This window comes from Gopherus evgoodei, chromosome 7 (assembly GCF_007399415.2).
Source record: "Gopherus evgoodei ecotype Sinaloan lineage chromosome 7, rGopEvg1_v1.p, whole genome shotgun sequence".
NCBI lineage: Eukaryota > Metazoa > Chordata > Testudines > Testudinidae > Gopherus > Gopherus evgoodei.
The window spans coordinates 55552020-55566171 of record NC_044328.1 but is presented as its reverse complement, the minus strand read 5'-3'; the positions used below and the strand labels follow the sequence as shown (position 1 = coordinate 55566171).

The following is a 14152-nucleotide window of genomic DNA, read 5'->3' as shown; positions in this document are numbered from 1 at the left end:
TTAGTATTTGAAAATAAAATTATTAAAAGCAAATTAAAAATCAGTAAGTGTCCACTGTCATTTCATTCAAATTAAGGATCCAAAGGGAGAGGGAGAAAGAATCAATGCTCTGTGTAAATATCTCTTTACTTTATAGGCTGGAGAGCTACATCGATTTTATATCATAGAAGGAAGCTGAGAGCCTCATCTATCCTGATCACCAGATCTGGGAAAGGCAGTAGGGCCAAGAGGATTAAAGATGTAAAATAAAGTAGAGATTGTTAGAATGCTGCTTATCCACTCTTTGCACCATATTTGATCTCCTGTCCAAATTTTCCCATACAAAAACAGAAAGATCAGATATTAAATTAAACTTACATAGCTACCTTTAAGACAACTAAGGAGATAGATTTTAGGCTCCAATGTTAGTAGATCTTTTTAGCAGGTGCTCTTTATTCTAACATTTCTTTATCTTATCTTTTCAAAACATTGGCTACTATATTGATCATGTTGCTTCATCTCTGAAACAGATGCAATCTAAGAAAGCTAAAGCAATTCCTGGAGAACGAGGACTCACTGCATTATTCCTCTAAGACAGGATTTCTCAAGCTGGAGTCCAAGTCAGGGAGTCAAGTCCAGGGCTGTTGGCCCCACTGACCAACTCCTCCCCCTCCCTCCCAGTGCCTCCTACACACCGCTGAACAGCTATTCACTGGCATGCAGGAGGCACTGGGAGGGAGGGGGAAGAGCAGGGATGGGGCACACTCACAGGGGGAAGGGGCAGAAAGAGGCAGGGAAGAGGAGGGGCACGGCCCGGGGCTGAGCAGCGGCTTTGGGGGTGGGGGGGGAGTCTGTGAAAAATTGTAAATCAAAATGGGGATCCTTGAGTTGCTAAGAAGTTTGAGAACCACTGCTTTAAGACACTGTTAAGTGATGATTGAACACTGATTGTAAATCTCAGTCTTGCAAAATTTTACAATCCTTATTTTTCTTCTTATATAGCTTGGACAGATTCTTCCAGTTAAGAAAAGAAGATGGGATACATATTAAGAGGGTAAGACACTAGTTTGGGCATCTCTTCATTTATTCAGAGAACTTATATCAAAACTATTTTTAAAAATATGTAGCGCCTGTATCATTCACAAAAAGATTCATTCATGAAAATGTAGTCTGCTATTCCACAGAAGTATTAAGGAACAGGAAAAACTATCAATCACTGAACTATTGTATTAAGATTTTAGCATGTTTATAATATTACTCTTCAGGCCAATATGTTTTTTGGAAATATCTAAGTCATAATAATAAGACCATAAGACTAAAAATAATTATTAGAAACTAGCCCTTATGTGACAACGAATAGGATGCATTTTGACTTTGATTCAGCTGACAATTAAGATCTCCGCCACATAGCACTCAAACCAGAGTGATGTGCAATTATAGAAATGTCTATATCTATTACTCGCTTTAGATGTGGACCAGAACCATGCACTGTGTATGATTGTTTCATATCCTTTTAATACAGCAGGAAGATACCATGGGCATTGTGTAACTGTTCATTTACTATGCACTTGTTCTTAATTCTTTTGTCCCCCATATCCCTCCACCATAAAAGTTCCAACTAAATACCATGCAGTGGCAACCAGCTGCAAAGGGAGAAGCTTCACTGGAATGATTTAGCCATCCTCTTGCAATATATCTGTTCAAATGGCCAAATTCACATTATATATTACCATCTCATCAGCCAATCCACACTCTATTCCCTAATGTTCTAAAAGCATGCTTGATCTCCCCAAGCTTGGAACAATGAGCTACAGCTGCTTCCACAAATAGGTAGCACAAGAATGAGGGAATGCTCTATTTTCAAATTTCCTTAAGGAGTCGTCAATGGTTAGATTCACATAAAACATATCGCAATCAAAGCAAAGTCACAGTGATTTATCATAAAATAATACACAAGGTTAGAGGAACATTTCACTAATCAATAGGTGTCCTACTAAGAAAAACAAAACACTCAGTTGCTGTAATTATCTTGCCTAGTGACTCTCTCCAGAGGATACATTGTACTACGAGACATGCCTCTGGCCAAACATATTGATTTATATAAAGTAGTCTGAGGTTCTCACCCAGTTTATCAATAGTAGTGATTAAATCAGATGGAACAAATGAATCCAAGTCTGCGTCCAAGATTCCTAGGGGATCCAGCTGAGCCACATGATGTCCACGGATCTAAATGGGTGCCATTAGGTAGGAAGAGGGAAGAGATACACCAAGACAAAAAAAATCATTATAAATCAAGTCAATAAAAAGGGAGAACTCGCCAATGTTTGTGCTCCCAACACATAGATAACTCATGGAATCACACACACAAAAACCATACGAACAGTCATACCGGGCCAGACCAATGGTCCATCTAGCCCAGTAGTAGTCAATAATCCCTCAGAGTTCGAAGATGATTATCACCCATAAAATGATAGCCAGTTATCACAGGTGGATCTGTAGGTGACTAATTAGACCAATCCCTGATCCACAGCTCTTGTCACAGCTGAGGCAGGCATTTCCCTATGGAAGGGCAGATTTGAATTGTAGAGTCAGCCTGCCATGCATTCTGTCCTCCTTTCCCATTGCTCTGTTTCCTGTTGTCAGTGGCCAATGCCAGATGTTTCTGGCAATTAGAGGTTTAGGGACATCCAGTGCATGAGGTTGTGTTCCTGACCATCTTGGCTAACAACCACTGATAGATCTATCCTCCATGAACTTATCTAGTTCTTTTTTGAACCCACTTATACTTTTGGCCTTCATAACATTACATGGCAATGAGTTCCACAGGTTGATTGTGCATTGTGGGAAGTACTTCCTTATATTTGTTTTAGATCCTGCTGCCCATTATTTTCATCAGGTGATCCTACTTCTTGTGTTATTGTGAAGGGGCAAACACCACTTCCCTATTCACTTTCTTCATACCATTCAGATTTTACAGACCTCTAACATATCCCTCCTTAGTCATCTTTTTTTCTAAGCTGAACAATCCCAGTATTTTTCCTTCCCCTTGTATGAAGCTGATCCATGCTCCTAAGCATTTTGTTGCCCTCCTCTGTACCTTTTCCAATTTAATATTTTTTTTTGATGGGATGACCAGAACTGCATACAGTATTCAAGGAGCAGGCATACCATGGATTCATATAGCAGAATTATGATATTTTCTGTCTTATTATCTCTTTCCTAATGGGCTCCTTACATTCGGTTAGCATTTTTGATTGCTGCTGCACACTGAGTGGATGTTTTCAGGGAACTATCCACCATAACTAATATTTCTTTTGTGAGTGATAATAGCTAATTTGGATTCCATCATTTTTTATGTATAATTGGGATTATTTTTCGAAGGCGCAATACTTTATACTTAACATTGAATTCATCTGCTATTTTGTTGCATAGTCACCTAGTCTAGTGAGATCCCCTTTGTAACTTTTTGCAGTCAGTTTTTTACTTAACTGTCTTGAGTAATTTTGTGTTGTCTGCAAATTTTGCCACTTTGCTGTTCACCTTTTTTTCCAGAGCATTTATGAATATGTTGAACAGTACAGGTTCCAGTACAAATCCTTTGGGGACCCCGCTGCTTATGTCTCTCCACGGTGAAAACTGAGCAATTATTCCTACCCTTTATTTCGTATCTCTTAACCAGTTACTGATCCATGAGAGGACCTTTCCTCTTATCTCAGGTCTGCTTACTATGCTTAAGAGTTTTTGGCGAGGGACTTGTTGTAGGCTTTCTAAAAGTCCAAGTATACTGTATCAACTGGATTACCTTTGTCCACACTCATGTTGATACCCTCAAAAATTCTAATAGATTGGTGAGGCATAATTTCCTTTTACCAAAGCCATGTTGATTCTTCCCCACCACATCGTGTTCACCTATGTGTCTGGTTGAAACTATAGTAAAGAATAAAAGTAATTGCCAGGATCGCCTCTAGAGCTGTTTTTAAAAACATGTGTTACATTAGCTACTCTCCAGTCATCTGTTACTCAGGCTCATTTAAGTGATAGCAGAACTACTAACTGTTGTATGTAACCTACTTCATATTTGAGTTCCTTCAGAACTCTTAGGTGAATACCATCTAGTCCTAGTGACTTCTTATTGTTTATTTTATCAAGTTATTCCAAAACCTCCTCTACTGATATCTCAATCTAGTGCAGTTCCTCATATCTGTCACCTAAAAAGAATAGCTTGGGTATGAGAATCTCACCCAGCTCCTCTGCAGTGAAGACCAATGCAAAGAATTCATTTAGTTTCTCTGCAATGGGCTTGTCTTCCTTGTGTGCTCCTTCAGCACCTCAATTGTCCAGTGGACCCACTGACTGTCAGGCTTTCTGCTTCTGATGTAAAAAAAATTTGCTGTTAGTTTTTTGCATTCTTAGCTAGTCGCTTTTCTGATTCTTTTTTAGCCTGCCTTATTGTACTTCTACACTTGACTTGCCAGAGTTTATGCTCCTTTTTATTGCCCTCAGTAAGACCAAACTATTAATTTTTAAAATATGCCTTTAACCACCATTTTCCCCTGGATTCTTTAGTTATGGTGGCTTTTTTTTTTTTTGGTCTTCTATTTTGTGGTTTTTATTTGGGGTATATATTTAGTTGGAGACACATACCCCATTAAAGTTAAATTTCACAATGTAGTGCCCTATGAACAGAAAATAAGGAGTACTGCCCCAATAATCTCTATTATGAACACTTACCTCAACACTGGGGACAAAAGAACTTATGTTCTCTCTACCTTGCTACCTTTCAGTTTGATTTTTGAATTGTACATAAGCAGCAATTTCTGATAGAGATTACAATTTATCTATGTTCTATAAAGCTCTGGGCAAATTTAAGGAATTATGTATATATTTTATAATAGTAATTTGTCACTCTTCATTTCCCTTTTCAGGTACTAATATAAAACTTCCACACACAGCTTATATTTTTTAAATTAATGGATAAATTATGAGTCACTTGACTACAATTTAATTCAATATACTAGTGTCCTAAACTTCAGTGAAAATAAAACTATAACAAGGGCTGAACTAGAATTTTAGTATAAGAGGTAGCAACTGTGGACATTTCTTAAAATGCAGTTGTACTCTTAAAAGTTACTCTGTTAAAATGCCATCATGGAGTTTTGTATTTGCATCTATTTTCCATATGACGTGCTTGGTTTACAAAGAAAAGAAACAACACATGGTTCTACAATTGCCAGTCTTGTAAATTTGGCATTGATCAAGCCAGAGTTGTCATGCATTATCACCAGTATTAAAAGTTCCACACATCACATTATGCTCTTGACACCTGTGCAACCTCATTGTTCACAATGGTTACACAAGCGTATTTGATTAGAACTGAGCAAACAATTCTGTTGATGCTCAAGATGGAACAGAATCTTCAGCTCCATTGGCGTTTAGCTGTGTTTGTTCTGCAGCATTAACAGAAGTAGTAAAAGTAACACATTTGGGGCACTAGCAGTAACAGCTATAATTCTGAAAAAAAAAAAGCAGAATCTGACAATTAAAACGGTGCCATTTTATGTACATCTTTTTAGCATACAGCCACATTTTCAAAAATGTGAAGTGTGGAGGTAACTACACACTCCAGAAAGGAAAATTCAGCATTTCATTCTGCAGCAGCTATATATACATACACAAAGTGCTCAGTATTCATAAGTCTATTTGATGATCACATGGTTTACTGAAAGCACAAAAGAGTAACATTGTATATTACAATATAAAATGCTAGATACAGCATATACGTTTTCTTTTTTCAATTGCTACTTCACACTGATTTAGTTTACAAGATACAAATGGGGAGGGGAATTCAGGTTCAGTGTTGCAGCAGTGTGGGAGAAAATATTTTTTAAAAAATCTTCGTCCCTATTCATGCATCTTTCCCAAGAGAGAGTCAAATAATAGAAAAAACATGTTCTGATTCCAGAATTCTAATTATTGCCCATGATAAATGAAGCTAAAAGGAAGACAAATTGATCCCTATATGACCAGTTGGACTAATCAGGGCTGAGAGCTTCAAGGCTGTGTTTAATTTTAAAAATTAAATATGACAAGTCACAAGAGTCTGGAAACTGCCACGTGAAAGAGTCATAATTATTGCAAGCAAACCTGGGACTCTTGCCCATGGGTTCAGCAGAAATTCGGTATATTGTAGAGCTGATTACATCTGTCACCCAGGAATCAAGTTTACAGACTACATTTTCCCCTCCTCGTTCAAGAGAAGTCCCACTCTCCAGGGCTAGTTCCATGGAATAGCACAGAGTTCTCCTACATCAACATTTACATTAATACTATTTATATCCATGTTTAATATATATATATATATATTATACACAAATGCCCTCGCTACAAAATAAGTTGGATATTAAAGTTCCTGAACTCTGCCCTATGCACATAAAATTATGGCAATGGCATGCAATAGAGCTTCTCAGGGGAAAAAAAAGTAGCCCAAAAGAATGGTGTGGAAATTCAGCAGACACAGTCTGAAATGAGAGCCATTAACAACTGGCTACTGACTAACCCACCTCCAGGCTTTGGACAAGAGGTAATGGTGCTGGGAAGTTGTCACTAGGACAGTGATGCAGGAGTCAATAAATGTATTAAAAGTTAATTGTAAATTATGCTTACGCAGTCTCTCTCTAGTCACTGGACCACATGGGAAGTTCTTGAATATGCTACTGCCTTTGAGCTAACAGAGCTAAGTCTTTTAGCTCAGGCAGTAAAGATTCATGCTTTTATGAACAGTGGTCCCAGGTTTAATCTCTGCTATTGATGATCCAGCAGGGATGACGTTACACTAAATTGCTTATTATTCTGGTAGTATTTTAGATTAAGTTAAAAGGTGAAAGAAGGCTTTCAAGCAAGGAATGCATGAAGTGCAGCAAGACTGCCACTTTTAAAGGCTTTGCTGAAAACTGAACAAGAAGGTGAAAGTCCATTATACCCTTTCTAAACAGGAACACAACTGACTAGGACTCCCACTAATAAAACAGGGCGAAAATGTACATTTTTAGATGTACAAGATGTTTTAAAATATTTTTAGTCCTCACCAGAGCCATTTAAAAGCAAATTAAGAGAAATCCTCTTGCAATCAGCTAAAATGGGACAAAAAAGAAAAATGTGCCCTTTTGTGCCCAGTTTTCATGAGATAGTGTTTGGACACAAACTGAAAATTTCAGTTTCTGCTATCCCTCTCCCTGCCCTTTGATTCTGACTTCCTGAAAGCAAGGAGATGCCAGTGCTTTCAACTGAATCAGTTAGATGAATACAGCAATTTCCCAGCTCAACAGTGTTCCCTTCCCTCCTTCACCATGGAGCATATCCATCCTCCTCTGGGCTAGGATGACATCTACAAAGTCATGCTGGTCTCTCACATGGTAGGGTAATACTCTAATATCCTGATCTCACTAAAGTAAGTGATAAAATTCACTGATTAAGACCAGGATTTCAACTTCAGGGCCCAATCCAGCAAACACTTCTGACCGAAACCTAATACTTATTACTGCAAGTAATCTCATCTGAACTCATGGTAGTAAGCAATATTCCCTGTAGGTAGAGCTTGCAAGATTGAGCCTCTCAATATATTTCCATTGGGTATTATTTTTATTTTCTGTCATTTCCAGGTTTTATCCTCATCAACTGCACAAACTCAGGAAAAAGGGAAATAATAAAAAGCAAAGGGAAATAATTTTCTATGGATATTAACACTTTCAATATCTTCTGTTAATTAATCTCTGTAACAGATAACTATTCCAAGATAACATAACATAAATCACGTGAGGTATAACAGTAAAAGTCTCACAAAAAGCCATCTGGCTAAAAAATATTTAATTATTACATTCAGTGACAGTAAATGTCAAAAGTAGTACTTCTGCACCACACTTAGATTTATCATTTGAATAATATTTGCCACTCTTGGCAAAATAATTTGAAGACCATTATTTTTAGGGATGCATGTAAATCACAAGTCTGATAGTGTTCCTGGTTTTTAATATTAATACTAAAAATAAGCTAAATTATTGAAGTAGGAAAAAAATTGTGAGAATGCTATGTGAAGAATAATGCATACAAATTTACAATGTGTTGTGAAATGAGTTAATACTTTACATACTAGGACAAGGGTGAATGCACAGAAGGGAATTCTTTTCAAAGGTGTTTTAATGTTGTCAAATATTGGTTTCCTCCTCAATCTATTAAGGAAAATTCCAACAATTCCAATAAACCAATTTAAACTTAATTGACTCTATGCCTTCAAAATCAGGGGGTTTCCCCACCTGTTCTGTTTTGCAGACCATTTCATAAGAAAATATTTCATTCTACAGACCACTAGGACAGGCTACTTCGAACAATCCACCCAACGTAGCTTGAAAACCTTTGTTTGAACTAATAAGATAAAACAGAAGATGATATGGAAGCAGTTTGTTTGCACATTTTATTTAATTATTGTGTTTATACTTTTTTTTAAAAAGTAAAGAACCCAACTGATTTCTTGAGATCACACCAAAAGTTCAGCCTGTGTTTAGAATCTGCTGTGTCAGTGAGGACAAAACACTAAACCTGGGGTAACAGATGCAGGTTCCAGTGGTAGTCTCTGGGGTAAATTGTGCAGTGACGTGAGTGGTAATATAATTTACACATCAGGAATAAATGGCATAGTGGTTTTACCTGCCTCAATTTGGCAAAATGACTAACTTATACCTCATAGGTGATGGGGAGTGGGAGTGGTAAAGAGGTGCAGCAGAAAGCAACTGATGGTAATGTCCAAGATACAGCAAGTCCCCTAACTCTACATTGTTTCCCGGAAGTCATGCTAGGAACAGTCTGTACAAAAGCATATTTTAGAGACCCATTTATATTTACAGGGAAAGAAAGAAAGAAAAAGTGATGAGGCATTTCCATGAATTACATTAAAATTAATGGTTAAGATAGCATTGTAATTTAGTAAATATTAAGTAAGGTTCTATAATTAATCACAATGTAAGGCATTTTAATCAATCATTTTAATGGAATTGTTTGTCACCCGTAGAGAACTAATACCCAACACTAATACAGAAGGGCAAAACACAAAAGCCTCATATGAGCCCCTTCAAATTGTCTGGGGCAGGAATGCTCCTATTCAAAACTCAGGGTCAAATAATTTTGCATTGGATCCAAAATTTGAACAGTCTTATTTTTCAGTTCATATATGGCTGAAATTCTTGAAATGTTTCTTGCAAGATTTCAGCCAAAGGTGGTAAAAATCTACTTAACTGTTCTTGAGAGATTGCCTGAAATTTGAGACACAAATAGTGGAAAACAATTAATAAGTTTTGAGCGTAATTACAGAACATAAACACTAGCTCTGATTTGGCTTCAAACGTAAACATAACCCCAATAAAGAACAGAAGGATATATGACTCTGAAAAAGGAGGATGAAGTTTGAGGTGATCACAACAAAGATTCAAGACTTTCTCCCTCTCCCAACATTGGTTTCAGAGTGTGGCAGCAGCATAATAAGAAAAATATATCAATACAGATATCATCCCTGTTAACATCTATGTATAGTAACAGATGGGAGATTTGCTTCAATATTCATATACAGCTTTTGCATAAATTTAAGCACAGATTATCAGAAGCATGTGCTTTAGATTTATTATGCCTTGTGGAGAGATAAGAAATCTTATAGTTGATCTTATGAGAGAAATCAGGAAATTTACTTGGAAATATTTTAGCGTTTTTTTTGCGGGGAGCGAGAAGAAAAGGATTAACAAAATTACAAATAGGATTTTGTAGTAAGTCCTCCCCTTCACAGCATCTAGAATCCAGTATTAGAAAGAAGCAGTACATTTACTGAATTTCCCAATAGAAGGGCCACAAAGCAGTCTACTACAAAAAGCACAAAACTAGCAAGTCCAAGAAATCAAAGTTTTAGATCTTTCTCCACTATATTTAATTATCTGACAGAGGAGCATTTACAATTGATAGCATCTCTTCAACACAATTTATAAAGAGGATTAGATACATCTATAATCACCAAAATGCTTTTAAATAATCCTTTCATTATTTTGTCATGGAGATCCCTAAAATACACAAAGACACCTCTATTGCATCAATTAAGTCAGGAAATATATAGTCCCAAATAAAGGAAAAGTTGTGTTCTCTGGGTATTTTGTTTCTAATTGCTTTTTTTAGCATCAAAGCAACCAAACATTCTGTAATTCTTGCTGCTACTTCAACAAAATTTTGCTATAGATTTTACATAAGTGAAGGAACAATAGGCTGGTATGAAACTGACCGTATTTTCTGCATAGACTACTTTTATTTAAGTGACTTTATGACATGATTATTTACATAGGTCTTTGCACCTATTTATCATACTGTAGTATGCATTAATTTAACACTTTGGAACATATTTAGCATTGGGACAAGGATGCTACTTCTCAACCTAATGACACCATAGAATGAACTGAAAGGGAAATAACCTAAACAAGTCACAAAACTATTTTTGTCAACTTTCGTATTTACAGTGATCGGGATTCACATTTTGCTGAATTTGCTCACTCATTCAAAGTATACTGCTTCCTTTTTTCCAGGGAAAGAGAACTCAGAAGGTAAAACTGATATAGATCACAGCAGCTTTCCCTTGACTGAGAACAGATTCAGATAAAGCAAAGCATATTGTGGAGAACAATGAAGAGTTTCACTTCACTGCACATACCTTAATGAAAAAAAAATTAGACATTAATTCAGCTACTGTTTAAGCTACTGCACAATATGCAACGGATTGTATTATCACCTATTACACAGGAAAAATCTGCTCAAGCAAAAAAGCTGGATTTCAGAACTTTTCTTTATTCTGACTCAGTTCTCCATCTGGATGGAGTTAGATGAGCAGGTGGAGCGGAGGATCAGTTGTTTTGGTGAAGAGGAAAAACCCTAGAGGTGCTCTAGTTCCACAGTGATGCGTGAAATAAAAGAACCAAGATGAATTCAACTGTACCTGCTCTGATATGGACACCCTTTGCGGTACTGTCACTTAACTTTATCCCAGTTGTCCAGACTGGAACACACAGAGGTTATAAGTCTCTTAAAAATGTTATGAGGATCAATATGTATTGCAGTACCACTTAGTGAGGGTCAGGCCTATAATGGGGTCCCCGAGCTACACACTGTATACACAGTATAAAAAGACAGTACCTGCACCAAAGAGTTTACAATTTAGGCATAAAACAGATGGAAAAAACAATCAGTTAATATTTGCAAAGTGCTTTTAAAAGGAAACTCCCTCCCCCATATAATACTAAGTAGCAATAGCACACTTACTTGATATGCTCTGATCAATGATTGCACAGCCAGGTGGTCCTCAACCAGTTTTTCAGCTTTACCTGGTGGTGTCTTTGCCAATCCATGACTCTGAAACAACGCTCTGCTTTTCGAAAGATCTGGTAAGTGTGTCTGGTAAGCTTGACCAGGAGGAGCCCCAGCGTTAGCATTTCGGAAAAACAAATCCCAAGACTGGACAAAGTTGCAGAGAAGAGGGATGAACAGAAAAGGGGAAGGAAGGAAGAAAATTGCGTTATTAGAACAAATAAAACCCATGATTCAAAGCACTAACTTTCCACGTGACAGTGAATGTGGCAACATAAGAATGGCCACACTAGGTCAGATCAATGGTCCATCTACCCAGTATCCTGTTTTCTGACAGTGGCCAATGCCAGATGCTTCAGAGGGAATAAACAGAACAGGGCAACTGTGAAGTGATCCATGTCCCGTTGTCCAGTAAAGCATCTGGCAGTCAAAGGTTTAGGGACACACAGAGCACGGAGTTGCATTCCTGACCATCTTGGCTAATAGCCATTGATGGACCTATCCTCCACGAACTTTTCTAATTCTTTTTTTAACCCAATTATACTTTTGGCCTTCACAACATCCCCAAGCATTGAGTTCTACAGGTTGTGTATTGTGTGAAGAAGTTTGTTTTAAATCTGCTATTAATTTCATTGGGTGACCCCCCCCAGGGCTCTTGTGTTAGGCGAAGGGGTAAATAACACTTCCTTATTCACTTTCTCCACACCATTAATGATTTTACAGACCTCTATCATATCGCCTCTTAGTTGTCTCTTTTCCAAACTGAGAAGTCCCGGACTTTTTAATCTCTCCTCATACGGAAGCTGTTCCATACTAATAATTTTTGTTGTCCCTCTCTGTACTTTTCCCATTTCTAATATAGCTTTTTTGAAATGAGGTGACAAGAACTGCACACAGAATTCATTTGGGTGTACCAGGGATTTATACAGTGGGATTATGATATTTATAGTCTTATTATCCCTTTCCTAATAGGACCTAACATCATTAGCTTTTTTGACTGCTGCTGCATACCGAGCGCATGTTTTCCAGAGAACTATCCACAATGACTCCAAAATCTCTTTCCTGAGTGGTGACTGCTAATTTAGTCCCCATAATTTTGTATGTAGAGTTGGCATTATGTTTTGCAATATACATTACTTTGCATTTATCAAACACTGAATTTCATCTGCCATTTTGTTGCTCCAATCATTCAGTTTTGTGAGATCTCTTTGACAGATCTTTGGCTGCCACATGCATTTTGTGCTGCAATTTCAGACAAGATTACATATGCACTGCCGTGTATCCCCTCCCACCCTCATGTTCTGTGGCAACTCCATGGTACCAGCTAAATGTAAAACTATTATTGCTGTTTCATTTCTAGGGATTTTAATTCTGCCGTGCTATAGAGCTGTCCATTATGCCACTGGAGAATGAAAAATAAATTCCAGCTTGCTAACCGTATAGATAATGACCTGTCAGACGGGAATTTCAAAAAGTCAAGTAGAATAAGGTTTTTTTGCAGGGGGAAGATGGGTTGGTTGGCTATTTTAGAGAAATCTAAAGTGCAAAATTGCTAAAAGCATAACATTATCCATCCAGTCCATTTACCTATGATGTAATTGCAGGCAAAGGCCATGTCTACACTTACAGTTTTGCAGCGCTGGTAGTTACAGCTGTGTTCGTACAGCTGTGTAGGGCCAGCGCTGCAGTGTGGCCACATCGACAGCTACCAGCGCCGCAGTGTGGCCACATCTGCAGCACTTGCAGCGCTGTTGGGAGTGGTGCATTGTGGGCAGCTATCCCAGCATTCAAGTGGCTGCAACGTGCTTTTCAAAAGAGGGGGGTGGGGTGGAATGTGACAGGGAGCGTGGAGGATACAGACAGAATGGATTTTTGGAGTTGACACTGTTCTCAGCCTTGCAAGTTCTAAGGACTGGAAGACACATAGTGCCTACCTTCAATCATTTTAAAAGTTCTAACTCCCTTCCCCCACTGCTCTCTCATTCACTAAATGCAAATTATGTACTTTTAAATACCCGTCAGACCAGATAAGCAACTGCTCAACACAGACTTCCCCCTCCCCCTCTGCCGTGTGAGAGTGCTGTTTCTCTCTTCAAGCAAACAGCTGTGAACATTCTAAAGTAATTCCCCTGCCTGCCTCCGCTCGCTCAGCAAACAGGAGCTGTGTTTGTTTTTTAAATAAGCAGTTTGGCTGAACTCCGAGCTCTCCCTTTCTTCCGGTTTGTTGTGGACAGGAATTCTGGGATACCTCCTTATATCCCGGAGGTCAATAAAAGCGCTGGTGGGCGTCCACACTTGCTGACCAGCGCTGGATCACCAGCGCTGGAATCCCTACACCCGAGGCTCGACCGGGTGTACAGGCAGCGCTGCAACCAGGGAGTTGCAGCGCTGGCCGTGCTTTGCAAGTGTGGCCACATCCTAAGTTGCAGCGCTGTAACCCCCTCACCAGCGCTGCAACTCTCTAGTGTAGCCATGGCCAAACATTAGATATATAACTAGGAGAGTTCTATTATTGCTCTATAAGATTTAAATCTGAAAGCCTTGATTAATAAAAACAGGCAGGTTTCTTTAATTATATTGTAAGGGTTTTTGGATACTCCAGTAGTCTTCTCTTCAGGCCCAATCCTTGAGCTGTTCACTCAATCAGATGTCTTATCGACTACATTTAGAGTTTTGTCTGAATGAGATCAGGATCAGGCTCTTTTCTTCAGCATGTCAAGCTATTACATGGTCAACCAGACTTCAGGGCTGTGATTTCCAGGTTATGTAAGTGGCTGTGACACATAAAATT

At 38.2% G+C, this 14152-nt stretch overlaps 1 protein-coding gene across 3 annotated transcripts in view; it reads right to left on the bottom strand.

The window, feature by feature from the left end:
• Positions 1-14152, bottom strand: part of OGDHL (oxoglutarate dehydrogenase like) — a 117180-nt gene that overhangs the window by 75294 nt on the left and 27734 nt on the right. For all 3 annotated transcript variants that reach the window (XM_030570767.1, XM_030570768.1, XM_030570769.1), the window contains exons 3-4: positions 11317-11508; positions 2103-2205 (exon numbers count right to left, since the gene is read on the bottom strand). In XM_030570767.1, the coding sequence (XP_030426627.1) occupies positions 2103-2205; positions 11317-11508 (295 nt within the window). The remainder of the gene's footprint in view (positions 1-2102; positions 2206-11316; positions 11509-14152) is intronic.